This window comes from Myxine glutinosa, chromosome 6 (genome assembly GCF_964187855.1).
Source record: "Myxine glutinosa chromosome 6, kmMyxGlut1.1, whole genome shotgun sequence".
NCBI lineage: Eukaryota > Metazoa > Chordata > Myxini > Myxiniformes > Myxinidae > Myxine > Myxine glutinosa.
In genome coordinates this window covers 5,270,581-5,297,160 of record NC_136266.1, presented here as the reverse complement: position 1 = coordinate 5,297,160, position 26,580 = coordinate 5,270,581, and the positions used below count along the sequence as shown (strand labels likewise).

General features: G+C 46.8%; 1 protein-coding gene across 1 annotated transcript in view; it reads left to right on the top strand.

Moving 5' to 3' along the window:
- Positions 1–1,138: 1,138 nt before the first annotated feature.
- LOC137429123 (frizzled-9-like) overlaps positions 1,139–26,580 on the top strand; it is a 28,644-nt gene continuing 3,202 nt past the window's right edge. The window contains exon 1 of the mRNA XM_078779577.1: positions 1,139–2,193. Within this exon, the coding sequence (XP_078635703.1) occupies positions 1,243–2,193 (951 nt within the window). The 5' untranslated portion in view covers positions 1,139–1,242. The remainder of the gene's footprint in view (positions 2,194–26,580) is intronic.

The window sequence follows — 26,580 nt, the reverse complement described above, 5'->3', positions numbered from 1 at the left end:
TTTACCCGATCATCCTTTACCCGATCATCCTTTACCCGATCATGCTTTACCCGATCATGCTTTACCCGATCATCCTTTACCCGATCATCCTTTACCCGATCATGCGTTACCCGATCATCCTTCACCCGATCATCCTTTACCCGATCATCCTTTACCCGATCATCCTTTACCCGATCATCCTTTACCCGATCATCCTTTACCCCATCATCCTTTACCCCATCATCCTTTACCCAATCATCCTTTACCCAATCATCCTTTACCCAATCATCTTTTACTCCATCATTCTTTACCCCATCATTCTTTACCCCATCATCCTTTACCCCATCATCCTTTACCCGATCATCTTTTACCCCATCATTGTTTACCCAATCATTGTTTACCCAATCATCCTATACCCCATCCATCCAGCACATACAAGATCTACCTCTTCCTCTTCTTCCCTCCACCATACCCAGCATGATTCATTTCCCCACCCTTGATGTGTCCAAAGTTTGAGTTTCTGTTTCACCAAAGACCAAAGTTATATCCTTGATGACGTAAAGGTTAAATCACATTTTTAGGGCAAAACGAGGAATTACTCAAAAGAACCCCGATTGATAATGTAGGATGGTCGTGGTAATGAGGAGAGGGCGGGGTGGGGGGGAGGAGGAGGGTACGCCGGGGTCGTGAAATTGAGGAGAGCAGAGCATGATTAGCTAGGGTTTAGTTTGTCGCAGTTTTATCAAACTTCCTGCATATAAAACGATAAACAACGAACATCCTCCTATTCCTGCTCTCCCTACCCCTCCTTATCCTCCTCCTGCTCCCCCCCCTCCTTATCCTCCTCCCGCTCCTCCTCTTCCCCTCCTCCTCCTCCTGCTTCCCCCCCCTCCTTATCCTCCTCCCGCTCCTCCTCTTCCCCTCCTCCTCCTGCTCTTCCCCCTCCTCTCGCTCCTCCTCCTGCTCTCCCTCCCCTCGCTCCTCCTCCTGCTCTCCCTCCCCCATCCTTATCCTCCTCCTGCTCTCCCCCTCCTTATCCTCCTCTTGCTCCTCCTCCTGCTCTTCCCCCTCCTCTCGCTCCTCCCCCTCCTCTCGCTCCTCCTCCTCCTCTCCCCTCCCCTCCCCCACCCCAATCGCTCCCCTTTGACAATCCCCGTAACCCACCCGGGACATCATCACTCGTTCCTCCACCGAGCGGCGCTTCCTCGATAAAGTGAAGACCCTGTAGACCTTTCCAACCCCTGCACGGCACATCCACCACCCATGGCTGCACCACAATCGGTCGCCTCGGCTCTTTTCGTTTTATTCGTCGCCAACCTGTGCACCTGTGTCGCTCGCCAAGGTCTCGCTAGATCGGACGGATACCCGTCCAACGTCCCGCTTCGGGGCTCGGGATTCGAGCGTCCACGGACCCCGGGATCCAGGTGCGAAGCCATCGAGATCCCATTGTGCAGGAACATCGGTTACAACCTGACGTCGATGCCCAACCTGCTGGGTCACGAAGTGCAGGTAGAGGCGGCCGTTCACCTGCACGAGTTCGCCACGCTCATCGAGTTCGGCTGTCACGTGCACATTCGTTTCTTCCTGTGCTCGGTGTTCGCGCCCATGTGCACGGAGCAGGTGTCCCAGCCCATCCCGGCATGCCGGCCCATGTGCGAGCACACGCGGGACACCTGTGCGCCCATCATGCGCAAGTTCAGCTTCGGGTGGCCCGACTCGCTGCGCTGCGATCGCCTCCCCACCAAGCACGACCCCAACGCCCTGTGCATGGAGGCCCCGGTGGACCCGAGCGAGCGAGAGCCGCCCTCGGGTCGCCGCTTCACGGAGGGTCTCCCGCTCGGTCCCATGGACCTGGAGAGCCGCCCGAGCCCAGGAGCGACCTGTCCGAACCCAGGTAAGATGACCTGGGCCCCACGGTCAGGTCGCTGCGCGCCGCGATGCCTACCTGGTGTCGATTACCTGTGGACCTCGTCCGACAGGGTGCTCGCCCGGGCTTGCCTGCTGCCCCTGTCGTCGCTGTGCCTGGCCTCGTGCGTCTTCACGCTGCTCACCTTCGTGCTCGAGCCCGCACGCTTCGGCTACCCGGAGAGACCTGTGGCTTTCCTGGCGGCGAGTTATGGGGTCCACGCTGCGACCTTTCTGGGTGCGCTGATGGTGGGCGCCGAACGGGTCTCGTGCCAGCACGCACCGGATGGCTCCCTGTACCGCATACAGGTACCGACATGTACCGCCCCAACACATACCGCCCCAACACGTACCGCATAGATACCAACACGTACCGCCCCAACACGTACCGCATACAGGTACCGAAACGTACCTCCCCAACACGTACCGCCCCAACACGTACCGCATAGATACCGACACGTACCGCCCCAACACGTACCGCATACAGGTACCGACACGTACCGCCCCAACACGTACTGCATACAGGTACTGACACGTACCGCCCCAACACGTACCGCATAGATACCGACACGTACCGCATATAGGTACCGACACGTACCGCCCCAACACGTACCGCATACAGATACCGACACGTACCGCCGCAACACTACCGCATGCAGGTACCGACACGTACCCATACAGATACCTAAACGTACCGCACCAACACATACCGCATAGATACCGACACGTACCGCATACAGATAACGACACGTACTGCCCCGACACATACCGCATACAGGTACCGACACGTACCGCATACAGGTACCGACACGTACCGCCCCGACACATACCGCATTCAGGTACCGACACGTACTGCCCCGACACGTACCGCATACAAGGTACCGACACGTACCGCATACAGATACCGACACGTACTGCCCCGACACATACCGCATACAGGTATTGACACGTACCACCCCTACACATACCGCATACAGGTACCGACACGTACTGCCCCGACACATACCGCATACAGGTACTGACACATACCACCCCAACACGTACCGCATACAGGTACCGACACGTCGGGCTCCATTTGTTTTTGCACATAGACGGCATGAGTCATCACACCGACTTTCAAAATGAAACAATCCGTTGAGCCGCCTTAGAGGAGTAGAAAAAAAATGCAACTCGACCCATTACGGAAGGAAGGAAGGACGGATGGATCGACTGACTAAAGGACGGACGGACGGACGGATGGACTGAAGGACAGCGTTGTGGCTCTGACAGCCCTCCTCAAATTCGTCGTAGACGAGCTGAAACGAACAAAAATGAGTGTTAACAAACATTTACTTTTTAAATGAAAGGAGTGAGGGAGGCTGTCCAGAGGGTCCAGACCCCAGACCCTGTGGACATTATACCTTCCCTCTTGTACATAGGACTGATTTATGGATGATTTGTCATTGCTAGTATACTGTACATTCATAAAGTATTCACACCCTTCACTTTTTTCGCATTTTGTTGTTACAGCCTGAATTTAAAGTGGCTTAGATCGAGATTTTTTTTTTTCACTGATCAACACAAAATACCCCATAATACCAAAGTGGATTTTTTTTGGGGAAATTTTTACAAAATAATTAAAAATGAAAAGCTAAAATGTGTTGAGTCAACAAGTATTCAACCCCTTTGGTATGTCATTATAAATTGGGCTCAGGTGCATCCAATTTCCTTTGATCATCCTTGAGATCTTTGTACAACTTGATTGGAGTCCACCTGTGGCTAATTCAATTGATTGGTCATGATTTAGAAAGAAACACACCTTTCTATATAAGGTCCCATAGTTGCCCGTGCATGTCAGAGCAGAAACTCGACCATGAAGTCCAAGGAACTGGCCGTAGAACTCCGAGATAGAATTGTGAGGAAGCAAAGATCTGGGGAAGGGGATAAAACAATTTCTGGTGTTGAAAGTTCCCAAGAGCACAGTGAGCTCCATCATTAGGAAATGAAAAGAATATGGACTACCTGCATTCTACCTAGAGCTGGTCGTCCGACCAAACTGAGCAAACGGGCAAGAGGGACCTTGGTCAGGGAGGTGATCAAGAACCCAATGACCACTCTGACAGAACTACAGAGTTCCTTGGCTGAGATGTGAGAACCTGCTGGAAGGACAACAGTCTCTGCAGCATTTCACAAATCGAGGCTCTATGGGAGAGAGGCCACACGGAAGCCACTCCTGAGAAAAAAGCACATTACAGCACACATGGAGTTTTCAAAAAGGTCCGTGAAAGACTCAGAGAGCATCAGGCAAAATATTATGTTGTCTGATGAGAAGAAAATTGAATTATTTGGCCTGAATGCAAAGTGCTACGTCTAGCGGAAACCGAGCACAGCTGATCACCAATCTAACACCGTCCCTACCCTGAAGCATGGTGGTGGCAGCATCATGTTATGGGGATGCTTTTCAGTGGCAGGGACTGGGAGACTTGTAAGCTTAGAGCGAACAATGAATGGAGGGAGCCAGATACAGGCAAATCCTTGAGGAGAACCTACTTCAGAGTGCAAAAGACCTTAGACTGCAGTGAAGATTTACGTTCCAACAGGACAATGATCCCAAGCCCACAGCCAAAGCAACACCGTTCTGAAAGGCTTCAGAGCTTGAAACTCCTTGATTGGCCCAGTGAAAGCTCAGACTTGAATCCCATTGAGAATCTGTGGAAAGACTTGAATATTGCTGTTCATCAACGCTCCCCATCCAACTTGTGCCTTGGTTGAACAAATTTTGGTTGAGAAAGAGCTTGAGCAAATCTGCAAGGAAGAATGGGAGAAACTCCCAAAATCCAGATGTGCAATGTTGTTACAGACATTCCCAAGAAGACTCGAAGGGGTAATCGCTGCCAAAAGCGCTTCTACGAAGTATTGACTGAGGGGATTGAATACTCATGTGAATTAGATATTTCTGTCTTTATTTTTCAATTATTTTGTGAAATATTCGAAAATAAATTTTCCACTTTGACATTATGGGGTATTTTGTGTCGATCGGTGACAAAAAATCTGAATTTAATCCATTTTAAATTCAGGCTGTAACGGAGTGTAACGCAACAAAATGTGAAAAAAGTCAAGGGGTGTGAATACTTTCTGAAGACACTGCAGTTTCACAGAACTGTTTGTATTCCTTTGTGCTGTTTACATCTGAGTGAATAAAATGGGCCTTTATTTCACCACAAGAACTGCGGGCAAACGTTCTGCATACCAGTGAGAAGTTCAAACGGGAAGAGGCCGAGCTTGTGTTGATTGGCTGGTGGAACATGACTGCAGCCAGAGTTCATGTCTGCTTAACACTAACTTTTAAAATCAACGTCTGATCCACAAACAACCTGAACTTATTTATTACTTACTTATTCATTACTGCTGTATTTGGATAAATAAGAACAAGGGATTTACAAGAGTGAAATGGAGGTACCCACAACTGGATAACGTCGGGGCAACTCTTCTCTCATCTCTGGTTTATTTGAGGTAGCTTTTATTGAGGTAACTAAGATAGTTTACACTTGTGGAGCCTTAACGAAGCTTTCCTTGCGAGATGAAGGCCTCCAACTCACATCGGGAGGTGTTTGGCAAACTTGTCACGGTTAACGAGACTACAATTACGAGTGACCGAGCATGGGAATGTAACCCTCAGTAACCAGTGAATTAAGTAACCTCAAACACCCTGCTCACTCATAAACGAATAATGACTTGTTTTACTAATAAACCAGCGAGCCATTGTGTGCCAGCAAAGGCGGTCCAGGAACAGGTCAGGAACGCAGCGATGGTTCCATGGGTGGAATTTTGAAATCGCGGAGCAATTGGACATCCATGCTGTGATTGGGAGCTTAGGTCGAAGGCCTTCAGGCCCCGGTCCCCTCCACGAGGCGCGGATCTTTTGAACCATTCTTCTCTACGCTCGCCCCGACTCGCGGGGCCACCGACCGCTCCCTCCCGCCACGGAAGCCTTGCCCAGGGCCCAGGGCCTTGCTCATAAAGGGGCCGCTCATAAAGGGCAGCCCCAGGAATGTTTGGACACTAAAGCGGTGGGCGGTGTGTTAAAGTGCGAGATTATCGTCTTTCATACGGTTTGCACCGGTGCGTGCATTGTGGGGTTTTCTTCAAATCTCCTGGCATGTTTTTCACACCTGTACGATTTGAAGCCATCATGACGCATTATAAGAGTAAAGAGCAACCTCCACATTTCCTTTTTTTAAACAAAATAAAGTGCATTACAACCTAAATTATTCATTACAGTGGTTAATCCTTCAACAAGATGGCAGCATGAGCTCAAGAAGGAACACCAAGGTTTCATGTTCGGATCATAGCAAAGAGTGGAATGAAATTGTTTAATAAGGTTTGTTCATCATATCGATCATTAAAATAAAAATTCCCATCCAGAGTTCCTCCAGTTTGGGTGGGATTTTGGGAAGGTGATTGCCAAGACCGAGGTAGGCGAACAAACAATGTGTGTGGGGGGGGGGGGGAAAGGAGGAATGGAGGGTAGGAGAGGATACATAGGGTGGACAAGATGGACAGAGAAGGAAACTCTCAGGAGGGAAAACTGGAACTTTAGAAGGAGGTGGGATTGGGATGGAGTTGGAGCGGGGTTAACGAGGGTGGAAAACATCATAGTTTTGGATTGGAGATAATGATGGTGAACAATTGTCTTGAAGACCAAGAAGGAAGAATGGGATTTTGGGGTTTTTTGTATACAAAACCTAGGCTCGTGTAAGAGCTAACATTAATGACAAAAACAAACAAACGTCACTTAAGACATAATAAAGGGAGCGGGAGACAAGATGGGGAGAGAGGGGGAAGCACACAAGTACAACATTTGAGAGCAGGGACATCAGGAGATCTGTGGGAGGGCGAGGGCTTGGGGGGGAAGGGCGTGGGAAGGGGGTTGGGTGGTGGCTTGAGGTAAAACCCACATGGACACAGCTAGGACTTCCAGGAAAGAAGTCGGTATTTCAGAAAAGTGGATCTGGGGTGAATTCATGGGGGTAGAAAAGATCAAGGTTTTGGATGGGGGAAGATAAGAGATGGTGGTGAACAGCTGTTTTAAAGACCTGGAGGGAGGAGTGGGATTGAAGAGAGTGAGGGAGTTTGTTCCAGAGGCGGGACTAAAGAGGAATGAAAGAGTGAAGGTGCGCAGAGAGCCTAGATTTTGGCAGTTTCACCAGAAGAGGGTTGCTGACAGATCTTGTGCGACCTGTAGGAATATTTGGGGGACAGAGCACAGACAGGGCCGGGGGGGGGGGGGCAAGGCATAGAGAGGAGTCGGTAGAAGACAGAAAGACCACCTACCTGCTTGCGGTGAGTGAGTGAAAGGCCCTCAGAATCAGCTTCATCGCGGGAGATTCCAATGATTCTGAAAGCTTTGGTTTCAACAGCGTGAAGCCGAGCTAGGTGTGAGGCAGGAGCACTGGCCCAGAGGGGAGAGCAGCACAGGGCCCAGAACACTACCTTGGGGAACTCCAGCCTGAACAGGAAGGGGAGATGAGCGAAATCCATTCAGGGCCACACGTTGACTACGACCAGAAAGGAAGTCCGCAAGCCATGCATGGAGATTTCCATGGATACCATAGGAGGAGAGTTTGGTGAGCAGAGCTGGGTGCCAGACCGTATCGAAGGCACGTGATATGTCAAGGGAGACAGCTCTGATTTCCTGTTTGACATTAAGGACCTCCATCCATTGTTTAGACAGCAGAAGCAGCATGTCCAGAGTAGAGTGACCTGGTCTGAATCCAAATTGATGATCAGAGATCAAGCCATTGGAGGGGAGGAAGGATTTAATATCAGAAGTGATGATGGATTCAATGACTTTGCTGAAGATTGGGAAAAGGCTGATTGGTCTGTAGTTGCAAGGATCTGTTTTTGCACCTTTTTTGTGTAAAGCGGTAATGATGGATGATTTCCAAGCTGACGGCAGATGACCTTGAGCAAAAGAGAGGGCGAAGAGAACAGAGAGTGGGTGAGATAGAGCGGAAGAGCAGGAATTTAGGACCCATGGGCTGATGCCGTCAGATCCAGTTGCAGAATCATAGTCGTGGATTGACAGAAACTTCCTTGTCGGGCGAGAAGGACACAGAGTCCAGGAGCAGCTGGGTACGGCTGGGTACGGTGGGTACAGAGAGGGATGGGTTTGGGACACAAGATTTTGAGGCAAACATAGAGTTGAGGCATTCGGCTTTTTCATGTGCGGAGTCAGCTGTGTAGCCGTTGGGGGAAGATTTTTAGAGAGTGGGGTGAGGGGGAAACATTGAGAGGGTGGGGTGGGAGTGGATGCTTTTCCTGATTCCAGATTCACAACTTTAACAAACGGAGATAAAGATCATGGGAGATTAGAAAGCTTGTGAAATGCACGGAGAAACGCTGTGCTGTCTGAGCGGGGGTAGCAGGGGGAGGTTTGTGGACGAGGCGCAGAGCATACAAACACCTCAGAAGAGTGATATTTTTTAAGAGGAAGAAGGTAAAGAAGGGACATATCGTGGTGGAGAAGAATATATGCAGTGTTTGTGAAAGAGATATAAGGGTTGAAATGCATTCTGAAAAATGTATTTTTAAAGAAGCGTATATATTCCATGTAGATTTAGTTTGGAGAAAAGAGAGGGGGGTGGGGGGGTGTAAAACCAGCAGCAGAAATTCAATAGAAAGGAGGAATCGTTATGGAGTGAAAAATAACAATTTTTTTTGTTTTTGTATACTGAATCGAATCGAGGCTCGTGAAAGAGCTAACATTTATTTCACAAACAAATCAACCAGACAAACAAAATATATAAAAAGAGGGAGGGGAAGACAAGATGGGGAGAGATGGGGAAGCACACAAACACAACATTTGAGAGCAGGGAGATGTGTGGAAGGGAGAGGGCTTGGGGGGAGGAGGCGTGGGAAGGGGGGGGGGGGGGGAGGGAGAAGTATAAAACACAAGGACACCAAGGACTTCCAGGACAGAAGTTGGTATTTCAAAAAAGTGGAATTGGGGTGAAATTAGCGGGGGTAGAAAAGATCAAGGTTTTGGATGGGGGAAGATAAGAGATGGTGGTGAACAGCTGTTTTAAAGACCTGGAGGGTGGAGTGGGATTGAAGAGAGTGGGAGTTTGTTCCAGAGGCGGGAGAAAAGAGGAATGAAGGAGTGAAGGTGAGCAGAGAGTCTTGATTTTGGCAGTTTAACCATAAGAGGGTTGCAGGCAGATCTTGTGCGACCTGTCGGAATATTTGCGGGACAGAGCCCAGAGAGAGCTGGGGGGGGGGGGGGGGCAAGGCCAGAGAGGAGTCGGTAGAAGACGGAAAGACCACCAACCTGCCTGCGGTGAGTGAGTGAGAGGCCCTTGGAGTTAGCTTCATCGCGGGAGATTCCAATGATTCTGAATGCTTTGGTTTCAACAGCGTGAAGACGAGCTAGGTGTGAGGCAGGAGCACCAGCCCAGAGGGGAGAGCAGTATTCCATTGAGCTGCGGATGAAAGCCTTGTATGTGGTGAGGAGCTCAGGTGTGCCAAGGAAGGACTTCGCACGACGGAGGATGCCCAGTCGGCGACTGGCTTTGGAGGCCAGATTTGAAATGTGGTTTTCCCAGGAAAGATCATGGCAGATAGTGAGACCCAAAAGCTTGAGTGACAGAACTTCTTGGAGAGGATTATTCAGAAAGTGGATGGGAGGGTTGTCCAGTCGGTCTTTTCGGAGAGACATCGTAAGGGTGTGAGATTTGTCAGGATTGAAAGACATGTTCCACTTGTTTGCCCAGTCTGTGATTTTGTCCAGGTCTGCAGAGAGTGAGGAGGCTGCAGACTGCCGATCTGAGGGATGAAGAATGGAGCGACAGAGAGTAGAGTCATCAGTAAAAGAGATAGAGAGGATTTTCAAGAGAGTCAGAGAGATCATTGATGAAGACCAGAAAAAGCACAGGGCCCAGAACACTGCCTTGGGGAACTCCAGCCTGAACAGGAAGAGGAGATGAGAGAAACCCATTCAGGGCCACACGTTGACTACGACTAGAGAGGAGGCGGGACTAAAGGTTATCGTATGATGCATTGCCAGCCATGCATGGAGATTTCCATGGATACCAAAAGAGAAGAGTTTGGTGAGCAGAGCGGGGTGCCAGACCGTATCGAAGGCACGTGATATGTCAAGGGAGACTGCACTAATTTCCTGTTTGGCATTGAGGACCTCCATCCATTGTTGAGAAAGCAGAAGCAGCATGTCCAGAGTAGAGTGTCCAGGTCTGAAACCAAATTGATGATCAGAGATCAAGCCATTGGAGAAGAGAAATGATTTCATATCTGAAGCAATGATGGATTCCATGACTTTGCTGATAATTGGGAGAAGGCTGATTGGTCTGTAGTTGCTGGGATCTGTTTTTGCACCTTTTTTGAGCAAAGCGGTGATGTTGGCAGATTTCCAAGCAGATGGAAGATGACCTTGAGCAAAAGAGAGGGTGAAGAGAACAGTGAGAGGGAGTGAAAGAGCGGAAGAACAGGATTTTAGTGGGCTGATGCCGTCAGGTCCAGTTGCAGAATCAGAGTCGAGGGTTGACAGAAACTTTTCCACCTTGTCAGGAGGAAAGGACACAGAGTCCAGGAGCAACTGGGTACGACTGGGTATGGTGGGTACAGAGAGGGATGGGTTTGGGACACAAGATTTAGAGGCAAACACAGAGTTGAGGCATTCAGCTTTTTCACGTGCGGAGTCAGCCGTGTGGCCATTTGAGGTGAGGGAGGGGATGGAGGGGGAACAGGGAACATTGTTTGTTTGTTGTTCTGATTTTTTTTTCAAGCGACGAGAGGAAATAAAAATAGGAGATGTGATAAAGTTGAGCAATTAGAAGCAAGATACTCGGGAATACACGCAGGGAACACTTTCTATCTGAGGAAGGCCTTGACATTATTAAACGAATAGCAAAAAACAACGAATAATTAACATTAAATATTGCATCAGATGATACAGCGACACATTGACGAACAGTACGCACGTACACACACACACACACACACACACACACACACTCACGACAACGAATCCGGCTTTGGTGAGGTGGAAGTGGCTGCTGCAGATTCCATTCACCCAACACATAGAAAAATTCCCAAACTGGAAGAACAATTGTTTATCTGTATGATGCATTGTTTATCTGTATGATGCATTGTTTATCTGTATGATGCATTGTTTATCTGTATGATGCATTGTTTATCTGTATGATGCATTGTTTATCTGTATGATGCATTGTTTATCTGTATGATGCATTGTTTATCTGTATGATGCATTGTTTATCTGTATGATGCATTGTTTATCTGTATGATGCATTGTTTATCTGTATGATGCATTGTTTATCTGTATGATGCATTGTTTATCTGTATCATGCATTGTTTATCTGTATGATGCATTGTTTATCTGTATGATGCATTGTTTATCTGTATGATGCATTGTTTATCTGTATGATGCATTGTTTATCTGTATGATGCATTGTTTATCTGTATGATGCATTGTTTATCTGTATGATGCATTGTTTATCTGTATGATGCATTGTTTATCTGTATGATGCATTGTTTATCTGTATGATGCATTGTTTATCTGTATGATGCATTGTTTATCTGTATGATGCATTGTCTATCTGTATGATGCATTGTTTATCTGTATGATGCATTGTTTATCTGTATGATGCATTGTTTATCTGTATGATGCATTGTTTATCTGTATGATGCATTGTTTATCTGTATGATGCATTGTTTATCTGTATGATGCATTGTTTATCTGTATGATGCATTGTTTATCTGTATCATGCATTGTTTATCTGTATCATGCATTGTTTATCTGTATGATGCATTGTTTATCTGTATGATGCATTGTTTATCTGTATGATGCATTGTTTATCTGTATGATGCATTGTTTATCTGTATGATGCATTGTTTATCTGTATGATGCATTGTTTATCTGTATGATGCATTGTTTATCTGTATGATGCATTGTCTATCTGTATGATGCATTGTTTATCTGTATGATGCATTGTTTATACAGTGCATTCAGAAAGTATTCAGACCCCTTCACTTTTTCACATTTTATGTTGCAGCCTTATGCTGAAATCGTTTAAATTCATTTTTCCCCTCATCAATCCACACTCAATACCCCATAACGACAAAGAGAAAACAGGATTTTTGGCAAATCTTTTTTTTTGCAAATCTCTCTTTGCTTTTTGCAAAAACAAATCTCTCTTTTTGCAAAGTTTTGCAAATTTATTAAAAAGAAAAAACTGAAATATCACATTGACAAAAGTATTCAGACCCTTGACATGAAATTTCATATTCAGACATGAAAGCCCGCTTGGAGTTTGCAAAAAAGCACGTGAAGGACTCAGACTATGAGAAACAAGATTCTGTGGGCTTTCATGTGTTTTTCACTGAGTAGAGGCTTCCGTCTGGCCACTCTGCCATAAAGCCCAGATCGGTGGAGTGTTGGTGATGGTTGTCCTTCTGGAAGTTTCTCCCATCTCCACACAGGATTTCTGGAGCTCAGCCAGAGTGACCATCGGGTTCTTGATCACCTCTCTTACCAAGGCCCTACTCCCCCAATTGCTCAGTTTGGCCGGGCGGCCAGCTCGAGGAAGAGTCCTGGTTGTTCCAAACTTCTTCCATTTAAGAATTATGGAGGCCACTGTGCTCTTGGGAACCTTCAATGCAGCAGAAATTTTTCTTGTAGGCTTCCCCAGATCTGTGCCTCGACATAATCCTGTCTCTGAGCTCTGCAGGCAGTTCCTTCGACCTCATGGCTTGGTTTTTGCTCTGATATGCATTGTCAGCTGTTAGACCTTCTATAGACAGGTGTGTGCCTTTCCAAATCATGTCCAATCAATTGAATTTACCACAGGTGGACTCCAGTCAAGGCGCAGAAACATCTCAAAGATGATCAAGAGAAATGGGAGGCACCTGAGCTAAATTTCAAGTGTCATAGCAAAGGGTATGAATACTTATGTAAATGTGATATTTTAGTTTTTTCTTTTTAATAAATTTGCAAAAGTTTCTAAAATCCTGTTTTCTCTTTGTTATTATGGGGTATTGAGTGCAGATTGATGAGGGAAACAATGACTTTAAACAATTTCAGCATAAGGCTGCAACATAACAAAATGTGAAAAAAGTGAAGGGGTCTGAATACTTTCTGAATGCACTGTATGTATGATACATTGTTTGTCTGTATGATGCATTGTTTATATGTATGATGCATTGTTTATTTGTTTGATGCATTGTTTATCTGTATGATGCATTGTTTATCTATGATGCATTGTTTATTTGGATGATGCATTGTATATCTATGATGCATTGTTTATCTGTATGATGCATTGTCTATCTATGATGCATTGTTTATCTGTATGATGCATTGTTTATCTGTATGATGCATTGTCTATCTGTATGATGCATTGTTTATCAGCATGATGCATTGTTTATCTGTATGATGCATTGTCTATCTGTATGATGCATTGTCTATCTGTATGATGCATTGTTTATCTGTATGATGCATTGTTTATCTGTATGATGCATTGTTTATCTGTATGATGCATTGTTTATCTGTAGGATGCATTGTTTATCTGTATGATGCATTGTTTATCTGTATGATGCATTGTCTATCTGTATGATGCATTGTCTATCTGTATGATGCATTGTTTATCTGTATGAAGCATTGTTTATCTGTATGATGCATTGTTTATCTGTATGATGCATTGTTTATCTGTTTGATGCATTGTTTATCTGTATGATGCATTGTTTATCTGTATGATGCATTGTTTATCTGTATGATGCATTGTTTATCTGTATGATGCATTGTTTATCTGTATGATGCATTGTTTATCTGTATGATGCATTGTTTATCTGTATGATGCATTGTCTATCTGTATGATGCATTGTCTATCTGTATGATGCATTGTCTATCTGTATTATGCAGTGTTTATCTGTATGATGCATTGTTTATCTGTATGGTGCATTGTTTATCTGTATGATGCATTGTTTATCTGTATCGTGCATTGTTTATCTGTATGATGCATTGTTTATATGTATGATGCATTGTTTATATGAATGATGCATTGTTTATCTGTATGATGCATTGTTTATCTGTATGATGCATTGTCTATCTGTATGATGCATTGTTTATATGAATGATGCATTGTTTATCTGTATGATGCATTGTTTATCTGTATGATGCATTGTTTATCTGTATGATGCATTGTTTATCAGCATGATGCATTGTCTATCTGTATGATGCATTGTTTATCTGTATGATGCATTGTTTATCTGTATGATGCATTGTCTATCTCTATGATGCATTGTTTATCTGTATGATGCATTGTTTATCTGTATGATGCATTGTTTATCTGTATGATGCATTGTTTATCAGCATGATGCATTGTTTATATGTATGATGCATTCTTTATCTGTATGATGCATTGTTTATCTGTATGATGCATTGTCTATCTCTATGATGCATTGTTTATCTGTATGATGCATTGTTTATCTGTATGATGCATTGTCTATCTCTATGATGCATTGTTTATCTGTATGATGCATTGTTTATCTGTATGATGCATTGTTTATCTGTATGATGCATTGTTTATCTGTATGATGCATTATTTATCTGTATGATGCATTGTCTATCTGTATGATGCATTGTTTATCAGCATGATGCATTGTCTATCTGTATGATGCATTGTTTATCTGTATGATGCATTGTCTATCTGTATGATGCATTGTTTATCTTTATGATGCATTGTCTATCTGTATGATGCATTGTCTATCTGTATGATGCATTGTTTATCAGCATGATGCATTGTTTATCTGTATGATGCATTGTCTATCTGTATGATGCATTGTCTATCTGTATGATGCATTGTCTATCTGTATGATGCATTGTTTATCAGCATGATGCATTGTTTATCTGTATGATGCATTGTCTATCTGTATGATGCATTGTCTATCTGTATGATGCATTGTTTATCTGTATGATGCATTGTTTATCTGTATGATGCATTGTTTATCTGTATGATGCATTGTTTATCTGTATGATGCATTGTTTATCTGTATGATGCATTGTTTATCTGTATGATGCATTGTCTATATGTATGATGCATTGTTTATTTGTATGATGCATTGTCCATCTATGATGCATTGTTTATCTGTATGATGCATTGTCTATCTGTATGATGCATTGTTTATCTGTATGATGCATTGTCTATCTGTATGATGCATTGTTTATCAGCATGATGCATTGTTTATCTGTATGACGCATTGTCTATCTGTATGATGCATTGTCTATCTGTATGATGCATTGTTTATCTGTATGATGCATTGTTTATCTGTATGATGCATTGTTTATCTGTATGATGCATTGTTTATCTGTATGATGCATTGTTTATCTGTATGATGCATTGTTTATCTGTATGATGCATTGTTTATCTGTATGATGCATTGTCTATCTGTATGATGCATTGTCTATCTGTATGATGCATTGTTTATCTGTATGATGCATTGTTTATCTGTATGATGCATTGTTTATCTGTATGATGCATTGTTTATCTGTATGATGCATTGTTTATCTGTATGATGCATTGTTTATCTGTATGATGCATTGTTTATCTGTATCATGCATTGTTTATCTGTATGATGCATTGTTTATCTGTATGATGCATTGTTTATCTGTATGATGCATTGTCTATCTGTATGATGCATTGTCTATCTGTATGATGCATTGTCTATCTGTATGATGCATTGTTTGTCTGTATGATGCATTGTCTATCTGTATGATGCATTGTTTATCTGTATGATGCATTGTTTATCTGTATGATGCATTGTTTATCTGTATGATGCATTGTTTATCTGTATGATGCATTGTCTATCTGTATGATGCATTGTCTATCTGTATGATGCATTGTCTATCTGTATTATGCATTGTTTATCTGTATGATGCATTGTTTATCTGTATGGTGCATTGTTTATCTGTATGATGCATTGTTTATCTGTATCGTGCATTGTTTTTCTGTATGATGCATTGTTTATATGTATGATGCATTGTTTATCTGTATGATGCATTGTTTATCTGTATGATGCATTGTCTATCTGTATGATGCATTGTTTATATGTATGATGCATTGTTTATCTGTATGATGCATTGTTTATCTGTATGATGCATTGCTTATCTGTATGGTGCATTGTTTATCTGTATGATGCATTGTTTATATGTATGATGCATTCTTTATCTGTATGATGCATTGTTTATCTGTATGATGCATTGTCTATCTCTATGATGCATTGTTTATCTGTATGATGCATTGTTTATCTGTATGATGCATTGTTTATCTGTATGATGCATTGTTTATCTGTATGATGCATTGTTTATCTGTTTGATGCATTGTTTATCTGTATGATCCATTATTTATCTGTATGATGCATTGTTTATCTGTATGATGCATTGTCTATCTGTATGATGCATTGTTTATCTGTATGATGCATTGTCTATCTGTATGATGCATTGTCTATCTGTATGATGCATTGTCTATCTGTATTATGCATTGTTTATCTGTATGATGCATTGTCTATCTGTATGATGCATTGTCTATCTGTATGATGCATTGTTTATCTGTATGATGTACTGTTTATCTGTATGATGTATTATCCATAAAATTACCATCAGCTGTTTGGGACCGATTTTCGTTCTTATTCTCTGTTCATTTGATTCGAGTACCTTCTGCAGTTTCATTCATTTCTGTAGCTTCAACTTCATGAAAATGTCTTCTGGTATTCTTTTTCCAGTTCGACCAGTGAGTCATATCCACCCCAACCCTCCCACCCCCATCCTCCCGTGCACTCACTCTGCCTCCTCCCATCTCCACCACCCCTCCCCGCACCACCCCCACCACCTCCCCCTTGACCCCAACTGCACCCTTCCCATCTCACCAACTCTGCGAAAGGGCTTCTTGGCCCACATTTATCCATGAACAATGGAAGGTTGTTTGTCCGGTTTTCACCCAAATTCTTTCACCATCAGATTTGGCTTTTGATTATGTTCAATTGCAATTCACTAATAATTTGTGCATTTTTACAGTCTATTTTGTTGTTATCTTGTGCTTACATTTGCTATAACCTTTGTCACTTACAAATGTGACTGCATCAGTCGTCCACTTTATCCACACGTGCTGCCTTCATTTCGCAAAAGTTTGTCATGTGATGATAACATTCCATGATGTGAAGGTTTTATTACAACAATCCATGGTGGGGTCATTTTTGGTGATCGAGGAGTATTCAGTTTTGCGCAACTCTCTGGATTTTAAAATCATCACTTCCTCATGTCACAATTTATAAATCTCTTTTCAAGCCTTCTCTTTTTACAGAATCTGGAACTCGTGTCTTGCTGGTGAGACTCGTGCCGATGGATAGTCTTTTTTTACAGAATAAAGAACTAGTCTTGCTGGTGAGACGCGTGTCGATGGCTAGTCTTTTTACAGAATAAAGAACGAGTCTTGCTGGTGAGACGCGTGTCGATGGCTAGTCTTTTTTTGCAGAATGAAGAACGAGTCTTGCTGGTGAGACGCGTGTCGATGGCTTGTCTTTTTATAGAATAAAGAACTAGTCTTGCTAGTGAGACTCGAGCCGATGGATAGTCTTTTTATAGAATAAAGAACTAGTCTTGCTGGTGAGACTCGAGCCGATGAATAGTCTTTTTACAGAATGAAGAACTAGTCTTGCTGGTGAGACTCGTGTCAATGGATCGTCTTTTTATAGAATAAAGAACTAGTCTTGCTGGTGAGACGCGTGTCGATGGCTAGTCTTTTTATAGAATAAAGAACTAGTCTTGCTAGTGAGACTCGAGCCGATGGATAGTCTTTTTATAGAATAAAGAACTAGTCTTGCTGGTGAGACGCGAGCCGATGGATAGTCTTTTTATAGAATAAAGAACTAGTCTTGCTAGTGAGACTCGAGCCGATGGATAGTCTTTTTATAGAATAAAGAACTAGTCTTGCTGGTGAGACTCGAGCCGATGGATAGTCTTTTTACAGAATGAAGAACTAGTCTTGCTGGTGAGACTCGTGTCAATGGATCGTCTTTTTATAGAATAAAGAACTAGTCTTGCTGGTGAGACGCGTGTCGATGGCTAGTCTTTTTACAGAATGAAGAAAGAGTCTTGCTGGTGAGACTCGTGTCGATGGCTAGTCTTTTTACAGAATGAAGAACTAGTCTTGCTGGTGAGACGCGTGTCGATGGCTAGTCTTTTTTTGCAGAATGAAGAACGAGTCTTGCTGGTGAGACGCGTGTCAATGGATCGTCTTTTTATAGAATAAAGAACTAGTCTTGCTAGTGAGACTCGAGCCGATGGATAGTCTTTTTATAGAATAAAGAACTAGTCTTGCTGGTGAGACTCGAGCCGATGAATAGTCTTTTTACAGAATGAAGAACTAGTCTTGCTGGTGAGACTCGTGTCAATGGATCGTCTTTTTATAGAATAAAGAACTAGTCTTGCTGGTGAGACGCGTGTCGATGGCTAGTCTTTTTACAGAATGAAGAAAGAGTCTTGCTGGTGAGACTCGTGTCGATGGCTAGTCTTTTTACAGAATGAAGAACTAGTCTTGCTGGTGAGACGCGTGTCGATGGCTAGTCTTTTTTTTACAGAATGAAGAACGAGTCTTGCTGGTGAGACGCGTGTCGATGGCTCGTCTTTTTATAGAATAAAGAACTAGTCTTGCTGGTGAGACTCGTGTCGATGGCTAGTCTTTTTTTACAGAATGAAGAACGAGTCTTGCTGGTGAGACGCGTGTCGATGGCTAGTCTTTTTACAGAATGAAGAACGCGTCTTGCTGGTGAGACGCGTGTCGATGGCTAGTCTTTTTACAGAATGAAGAACGAGTCTTGCTGGTGAGACGCGTGTCGATGGCTCATCCTTTTTTTGCAGAATGAAGAACGAGTCTTGCTGGTGAGACATGTCGATGGATAGTCTTTTTACAGAATGAAGAACTGGTCTTGCTGGTGAGACATGTCGATGGATAGTCTTTTTACAGAAGAAAGAACGAGTCTTGCTGGTGAGACTCGTGTCGAAGGCTAGTCTTTTTCCAGAATGAAGAACTAGTCTTGCTGGTGAGACTCGTGTCAATGGATCGTCTTTTTAAAGAATGAAGAACTAGTCTTGCTGGTGAGACTCGTATCTATGGCTAGTCTTTTTACAGAATGAAGAACTAGTCTTGCTGGTGAGACTCGTATCTATGGCTAGTCTTTTAACAAAATGAAGAACTAGTCTTGCTGGTGAGACTTGTATCGATGGATAGTCTTTTTACAGAATGAAGAACTAGTCTTGCTGGTGAGACTTGTGTCGATGGCTCGTCTTTTTACAGAATGAAGAACTAGTCTTGCTGGTAAGACGTGTCGATGGCTAGTCTTTTTACAGAATGAAGAACCAGTCTTGCTGGTGAGACTCGTGTCTATGGCTCGGCTTTTTACAGAATGAAGAACTAGTCTTGCTGGTAAGACGTGTCGATGGCTAGTCTTTTTACAGAATGAAGAACGAATCTTGCTGGTGAGACTCTTGTCGATGGCTAGTCTTTTTACAGAATGAAGAACGAGTCTTGCCGGTGAGACTCGTGTCGAAGGCTAGTCTTTTTACAGAATGAAGAACTAGTCTTGCTGGTGAGACTCGTGTCGAAGGCTAGTCTTTTTACAGAATGAAGAACTAGTCTTGCTGGTGAGACGTGTGTTGAGGGATAGTCTTTTTACAGAATGAAGAACTAGTCTGGCTGGTGAGACTTGTGTCGATGGCTAGTTTTTTTTACAGAATGAAGAACTAGTCTTGCTGGTGAGACGCGTGTCGAGGGATAGTCTTTTTACAGAATGAAGAACTAGTCTGGCTGGTGAGACTCGTGTCGAAGGCTAGTCTTTTTACAGAATGAAGAACTAGTCTTGCTGGTGAGACTTGTATCTATGGATAGTCTTTTTACAGAATGAAGAACTTGTCTTGCTGGTGAGAATTGTGTCGATGGCTAGTCTTTTTAGAGAATGAAGAACTAGTGTTGCTGGTGAGACGTGTGTCGAGGGATAGTCTTTTTACAGAATGAAGAACGAGTCTGGCTGGTGAGACTTGTGTCGATGGCTAGTTTTTTTACAGAATGAAGAACGAGTCTTGCTGGTGAGACTCGTGTCGATGGCTTGTCTTTTTACAGAATGAAGAACTAGTCTTGCTGATGAGACAAGTGTCGATGGCTTGTCTTTTTACAGCATGAAGAACTAGGCTTGCTGGTGAGACGCGTGTCGAGGGATAGTCTTTTTCCAGAATGAAGAACGAGTCTTGCTGGTGAGACTTGTGTGGATGGCTAGTCTTTTTACAGAATGAAAACTAGTCTTGCTGATGAGACTCGTGTCGATGGCGAGTCTTTTTCCAGAATGAAGAACGAGTCTTGCTGGTGAGACTCGTGTCGATGGCTAGTCTTTTTCCAGAATGAAGAACGAGTGTCTTGCTGGTGAGACTCGTGTCGATGGCTAGTCTTTTTACAGAATGAAGAACGAGTCTTGCTGGTGAGACTCGTGTCGAAGGCTAGTCTTTTTACAGAGTGAAGAACGAGTCTTGCTGGTGAGACTCGTGTCGATGGCTAGTCTTTTTACAGAATGAAGAACGAGTCTTGCTGGTGAGACTCTTGTCGATGGCTAGTCTTTTTACAGAATGAAGAACTAGTCTTGCTGGTGAGACTCGTGTCGATGGCTAGTCTTTTTACAGAATGAAGAACCAGTCTTGCTGGTGAGACTCGTGTCGATGGCGAGTCTTTTTACAGAATGAAGAACTAGTCTTGCTGGTGAGACTCGTGTCGATGGCTAGTCTTTTTACAGAATGAAGAACTGGTCTTGCTGGTGAGACTCGTGTCGATGGCTTGTCTTTTTACATAATGAAGAACTAGTCTTGCTGGTGAGGCTCGTGTCGATGGCTAGTCTTTTTACAGAATAAAGAACCAGTCTTGCTGGTGAGACTCGTGTCGATGGCTAGTCTTTTTACAGAATAAAGAACCAGTCTTGCTGGTGAGACTCGTGTCGATGGCTAGTCTTTTTACAGAATGAAGAACTGGTCTTGCTGGTGAGACTCGTGTCGATGGCTCGTCTTTTTACAGAATGAAGAACTAGTCTTGCTGGTGAGACTCGTGTCGATGGCTAGTCTTTTTACAGAATGAAGAACTGGTCTTGCTGGTGAGACTCGTGTCGATGGCTTGTCTTTTTACATAATGAAGAACTAGTCTTGCTGGTGAGGCTCGTGTCGATGGCTAGTCTTTTTACAGAATAAAGAACCAGTCTTGCTGGTGAGACTCGTGTCGATGGCTCGTCTTTTTACAGAATAAAGAACCAGTCTTGCTGGTGAGACTCGTGTCGATGGCTAGTCTTTTTACAGAATGAAGAACTGGTCTTGCTGGTGAGACTCGTGTCGATGGCTCGTCTTTTTACAGAATGAAGAACTAGTCTTGCTGGTGAGGCTCGTGTCGATGGCTAGTCTTTTTACAGAATAAAGAACCAGTCTTGCTGGTGAGACGTGTCGATGGCTAGTCTTTTTACAGAATGAAGAACTGGTCTTGCTGGTGAGACTCGTGTCGATGGCTCGTCTTTTTACAGAATGAAGAACGAGTCTTGCTGGTGAGGCTCCTGTCGATGGCTAGTCTTTTAACAGAATAAAGAACCAGTCTTGTTGGTGAGACTCATGTCGATGGCTCGTCTTTTTACAGAATGAAGAACTAGTCTTGCTGGTGAGGCTCCTGTCGATGGCTAGTCTTTTTACAGAATAAAGAACCAGTCTTGTTGGTGAGGCTCCTGTCGATGGCTAGTCTTTTTACAGAATAAAGAACCAGTCTTGTTGGTGAGGCTCCTGTCGATGGCTAGTCTTTTTACAGAATGAAGAACGAGTCTTGCTGGTGAGGCTCCTGTCGATGGCTAGTCTTTTTACAGAATAAAGAACCAGTCTTGTTGGTGAGACTCATGTCGATGGCTCGTCTTTTTACAGAATGAAGAACTAGTCTTGCTGGTGAGGCTCCTGTCGATGGCTCGTCTTTTTACAGAATGAAGAACTAGTCTTGCTGGTGAGGCTCCTGTCGATGGCTAGTCTTTTTACAGAATAAAGAACCAGTCTTGCTGGTGAGATTCGTGTCGATGGCTCGTCTTTTTACAGAATGAAGAACTAGTCTTGCTGGTGAGGCTCCTGTCGATGGCTCGTCTTTTTACAGAATGAAGAACTAGTCTTGCTGGTGAGGCTCCTGTCGATGGCTCGTCTTTTTACAGAATGAAGAACTAGTCTTGCTGGTGAGGCTCCTGTCGATGGCGAGTCTTTTTACAGAATGAAGAACTAGTCTTGCTGGTGAGACTCGTGTCGATGGCTCGTCTTTTTACAGAATGAAGAACTAGTCTTGCTGGTGAGGCTCCTGTCGATGGCTAGTCTTTTTACAGAATAAAGAACCAGTCTTGCTGGTGAGACTCGTGTCGATGGCTCGTCTTTTTACAGAATGAAGAACTGGTCTTGCTGGTGAGACTCATGTCGATGGCTAGTCTTTTGCTGTTGTTTTCTCTCAATCTCCACCTGTTCGTGTTATTTTTAAATTGTCTCTGTAAAACGTGATTAGATATTATTCCAAATTGAAAAGCCCAATAGAAGAAACAAATTGATGACGTTCATGTCGAACATTCTTTCCTAGAAGTACGTAAAGAGTACAAAGCAGCACATGGTTAAAAATTTGTCGCCAATATTTATTGTTTGTGTCCATGTCTGGAAGCACCTGTAAGTATAATGATTGCTTTGGTCGAGCAATGCTGGCGAGGTCGTGCTGTAGGAGCTATGCTCCAACGTAAATCGAAAGAATGGACGCGACAAAAAGCTTGAATTCGTCCGAGTTTCTTTATTGGGTCAAATCAACTCGGGTACTCGGAAAAGCCCGTTTATCGGGGAGCAATATATATCCACATTATCCCGGAGCGTTTGCCCGGGAAAGGCGAGAGGGGGCGTGCCCTGGCGTCCCGGACGAGGCCTGGCAAGTCGAGAGCGGGCATGCCCGGGCGTCCTGGGCGAGCCCAGCATGGTGATCGCTCCGCGTCCTCGGTAGGTGCAAGGCGATTGTGTATACCCAGCGGTAGCCGCTACACACGTCCCCCCAGAATCGACTTGCACCGGCAGGGTCAATTTAAGGGGGGTCCTGATGACCCGGCCGAAGCGACCCCTGGCGGGTCGTGGGGGGGGGGGGGGGGGTCCGGTGTGGTGGGGGGCGGTCGAGTGGGGGGCACCGTGGACGGGGGGCGGCCTCGCCGCGGCGGAAGGGCCAACCGTGGCGGTTGGTCGATGTCCACGTGCGCCGGCTTGAGGCGGTCCACCGCAATCCGGTCCGACCTGCCACCGATGTCGATGACGAACGACTTGTCGTCCCGTCGCAGGACCCGGAAGGGCCTGTCGTACGGCGGCCGGAGTGGCCCCCGATGTGCGTCATGACGCACAAAAACGTGCTCCGCTGTGCGAAGCGCTGGGGGGACGTAGGACTGGGGGTCACCGTGGTGGGACGCTGGCATGGGGGCAAACCGTCGGGCGGTCTCCTGGAGGTCCGAGCGCTGGTGAGCTGTGGACCAGGGACTGGTAGCGTCGGGCACGAATTCGCCCGGGACGCATAGCTCCTGGCCGTAGACAAGCTCGGCGGTGGACGCCCAGAGGTCCTCCTTGGGGGCCGTGCGGAGGCCCAAAAGGACCCACGGCAGCCGGTCGGCCCAACCGCCGTCCTGAAGGCCGGCCATGAGCGCGGCCTTCATGGAGCGGTGGAATCGCTCGCACAGCCCGTTGGCTTGGGGGTGGTAGGCCGTAGTATGGTGGAGCTTGACCCCCAGGTTGCGGGCGACCGCGCCCCACAGCTCGGAGGTGAACTGCGGTCCGCGGTCCGACGAGATGTCCGCTGGTGCGCCGAAGCGGGCGACCCAGGTGGCGATGAAAGCCTGCGCCACGTCGGCGGTGGTGGTGGAGACGAGGGGAACGGCCTCCGGCAACCTGGTGGTCCTGTCCACCATGGTGAGCAGGTGTGTGAAACCCCGTGATGGGGGGAGGGGGCCCACCAGGTCCACGTTGATGTGGTCGAAACGTCGTTCGGGCATGGTGAAAGTTGCCAGCGGGGCCTGGGTGTGTCGGTGGACCTTGGCCTGTTGGCAGGCTGTGCAGGTGCTGGTCCAATCGCGGACGTCCCGTCGAAGGCCGTGCCAGACGAATCGCGCCGACACCAGCTTCTGGGAAGCTTTCCGGCCCGGGTGGGAAAGGCCGTGGAGGGAGGCGAAGATGCGGCGTTGCCAGGTAACGGGCACGATGGGGCGAGGCTGGCCTTGGGAGACGTCGCAGAGCAGGACAGTGTCCGCGAAGGGGATGTCGGCCAGGCGGAGGCCCGTGTCCGCCGCCCGGAGGGCTTGCACCGTGGTGTCGGTGGTTTGGTCCGCCGCCATAAGTGCGAAGTCCACGCCGAGGTGGACCACGTTCGCGCTGGCCCGAGAAAGACAGTCGGCCACGGCGTTGTCTTTGCCGGGGACGTGCCGGATGTCTGTGGTAAACTCCGACACGGCGGAGAGGTGGCGCTGTTGGCGGGCCGACCACGGCTCCGTGACCTTGACCATTGCGTAAACCAACGGCTTGTGGTCGATGAGCACCGTGAAGGGTCGGCCCTCCAGGAGGTGGCAGAAATGGCGAACGGCCAGGTGTAGACCGAGGAGCTCACGGTCAAACGTGCTATATTTGAGCTCGTTCGGCCTGAGTTGCCGGCTGAAAAAAGCGAGTGGCTGCCAAACCCCGTTCACCCATTGCTCATGTACGGCGCCCACCGCGTAGTCGGAGGCATCCGTGGTGAGGGCGATGGGAGCGTTGAGCACCGGGTGAGCGAGCAGTGTTGCGTCGGCGAGGGCCCGCTTTGAGCTTTTAAAGGCCGCGTCCATTGCTGCGGACCAGACGACGTCGTGCTTGGCTGGCTTGCCCTGGAGGGCTTCATAGAGGGGCCGCATGAGTTGAGCAGCGCGGGGCACGAAGCGGTGATAGAAATTCACCATTCCCAGGAATTCCTGCAGGGCCTTTATGGAGCGGGGACGCGGAAACGTGGTGATGGCCTCGACCTTGGTTGGCAGTGGCACGGCCCCGTTCTTGGTGATGTGGTGGCCCAAAAAATCAACGGCCGTCGTGCCGAAGTGGCATTTGGCCAGGTTGACGATGAGGCCATGCTCGCTGAGGCGCCCGAACAGTGTTCGGAGGTGGAGGAGGTGCTCGGCCCGGGACGTGCTGGCGACGAGGATGTCGTCCAGGTAAACGAAGAGGAACGGCAGGTTGCGCAGCACGCCATCCATGAAGCGCTGGAACGCCTGAGCCACATTGTTAAGGCCAAATGGCATTCGCAGGAATTCGAATAAGCCGAACGGCATGATGACGGCCGTTTTTGGGACGTCGGCCGCCCTGACAGGTACCTGGTGATATCCCCATATTAAATCGATCTTTGAAAAAATGACCCGTCCTGCCAAACGGGCGGAGAAGTCTTGGATGTGCGGGATCGGATACCTGTCGGGGGTGGTAGCATCGTTAAGGCGGCGGTAGTCGCCACATGGGCGCCAGCCGCCCCCTGGTTTTGGGACGATGTGTATTGGCGAAGCCCACGCACTATCGGAGCGCCGCATGATGCCGAGGTGTTCCAAAGCGTCGAACTCGGCTTTGGCCACGGCGAGCTTGGCTGGGTCGAGGCGGCGGGCTCTGGCGTAGACCGGCGGGCCCGTGGTTGGTATGTGGTGCTCGATCCCATGTCGTACTGCGACGGCCGAAAACGTCGGCCGCGTGAGGGCCGGGAACTCCGTGAGCAGGCGAGCAAACTCGTTCGCCGCCGGGAGGGCGCATGCCAGCTCGGTCGGAGCGGAGCTGCTCAATGTGCATGCCAGGGAGCTGAAGGTCTCGGCGTTGATGAGGCGACGCCGTTGTACGTCCACCAGCAGTCCGCGTGCGCAGAGGAAGTCGGCGCCTAGCAGAGCCATGGGCACGCTTGCGTTTACAAAAGTCCAATTAAAGCGTTGCCGCCGAAGCAGGGGGTGACGTTGCGCGGGCCGAAGGTGCGGATGGCCGATCCGTTGGCCGCAACCAAGGAGGGGCCGCAAACCGCGGACTGCCTGTCCTGATCGGAGGCGGGTATGATGCTCAGTTGGGCGCTGGTGTCACACAGGAAGCGCCGTCCGGACGCTTTGTCCGTGATGAAAAGTAAGTTGCCCGTGTGGCCGGCGCTCATGGCTGGTAATGAATGCCGGCCCGGCCGTTTCCCGGCTTGCCGAAGGTGCACGGGGGTCGGCATGTCCGGGCCTTCTGTCCGAACCAGGCATGATAATAACACCACGCCTGGTCAGGTGGAGGCTCCGGTCGTCGTGCTGGAGGTGGTCGGCGTGGCGTAGTGGCCGCCAATTGCGTCGGCAGTTCGGTCGTCGACCGTGCCGGGTGCTCGGGCGCCATGGGCGTTGCTTCGGACGGCGGTGGGCTCCAGGTCGCTGCTCCAATGCGTTGGCCTGCCGCGGAGATCTTGTCAGCTTCCCTGGCGAGGGCGCGGGGATCCGTGATCGTCGTGCTTGCCAGGGCGAGGCGTACCGGGCTAGGCAGCTGACGGAGGAACAGCTCCCGGAACAGGAATGCCGGAGAGTGCTCGCCGAGCAGCGAAAGCATGTAGTCCATTCGCTCGG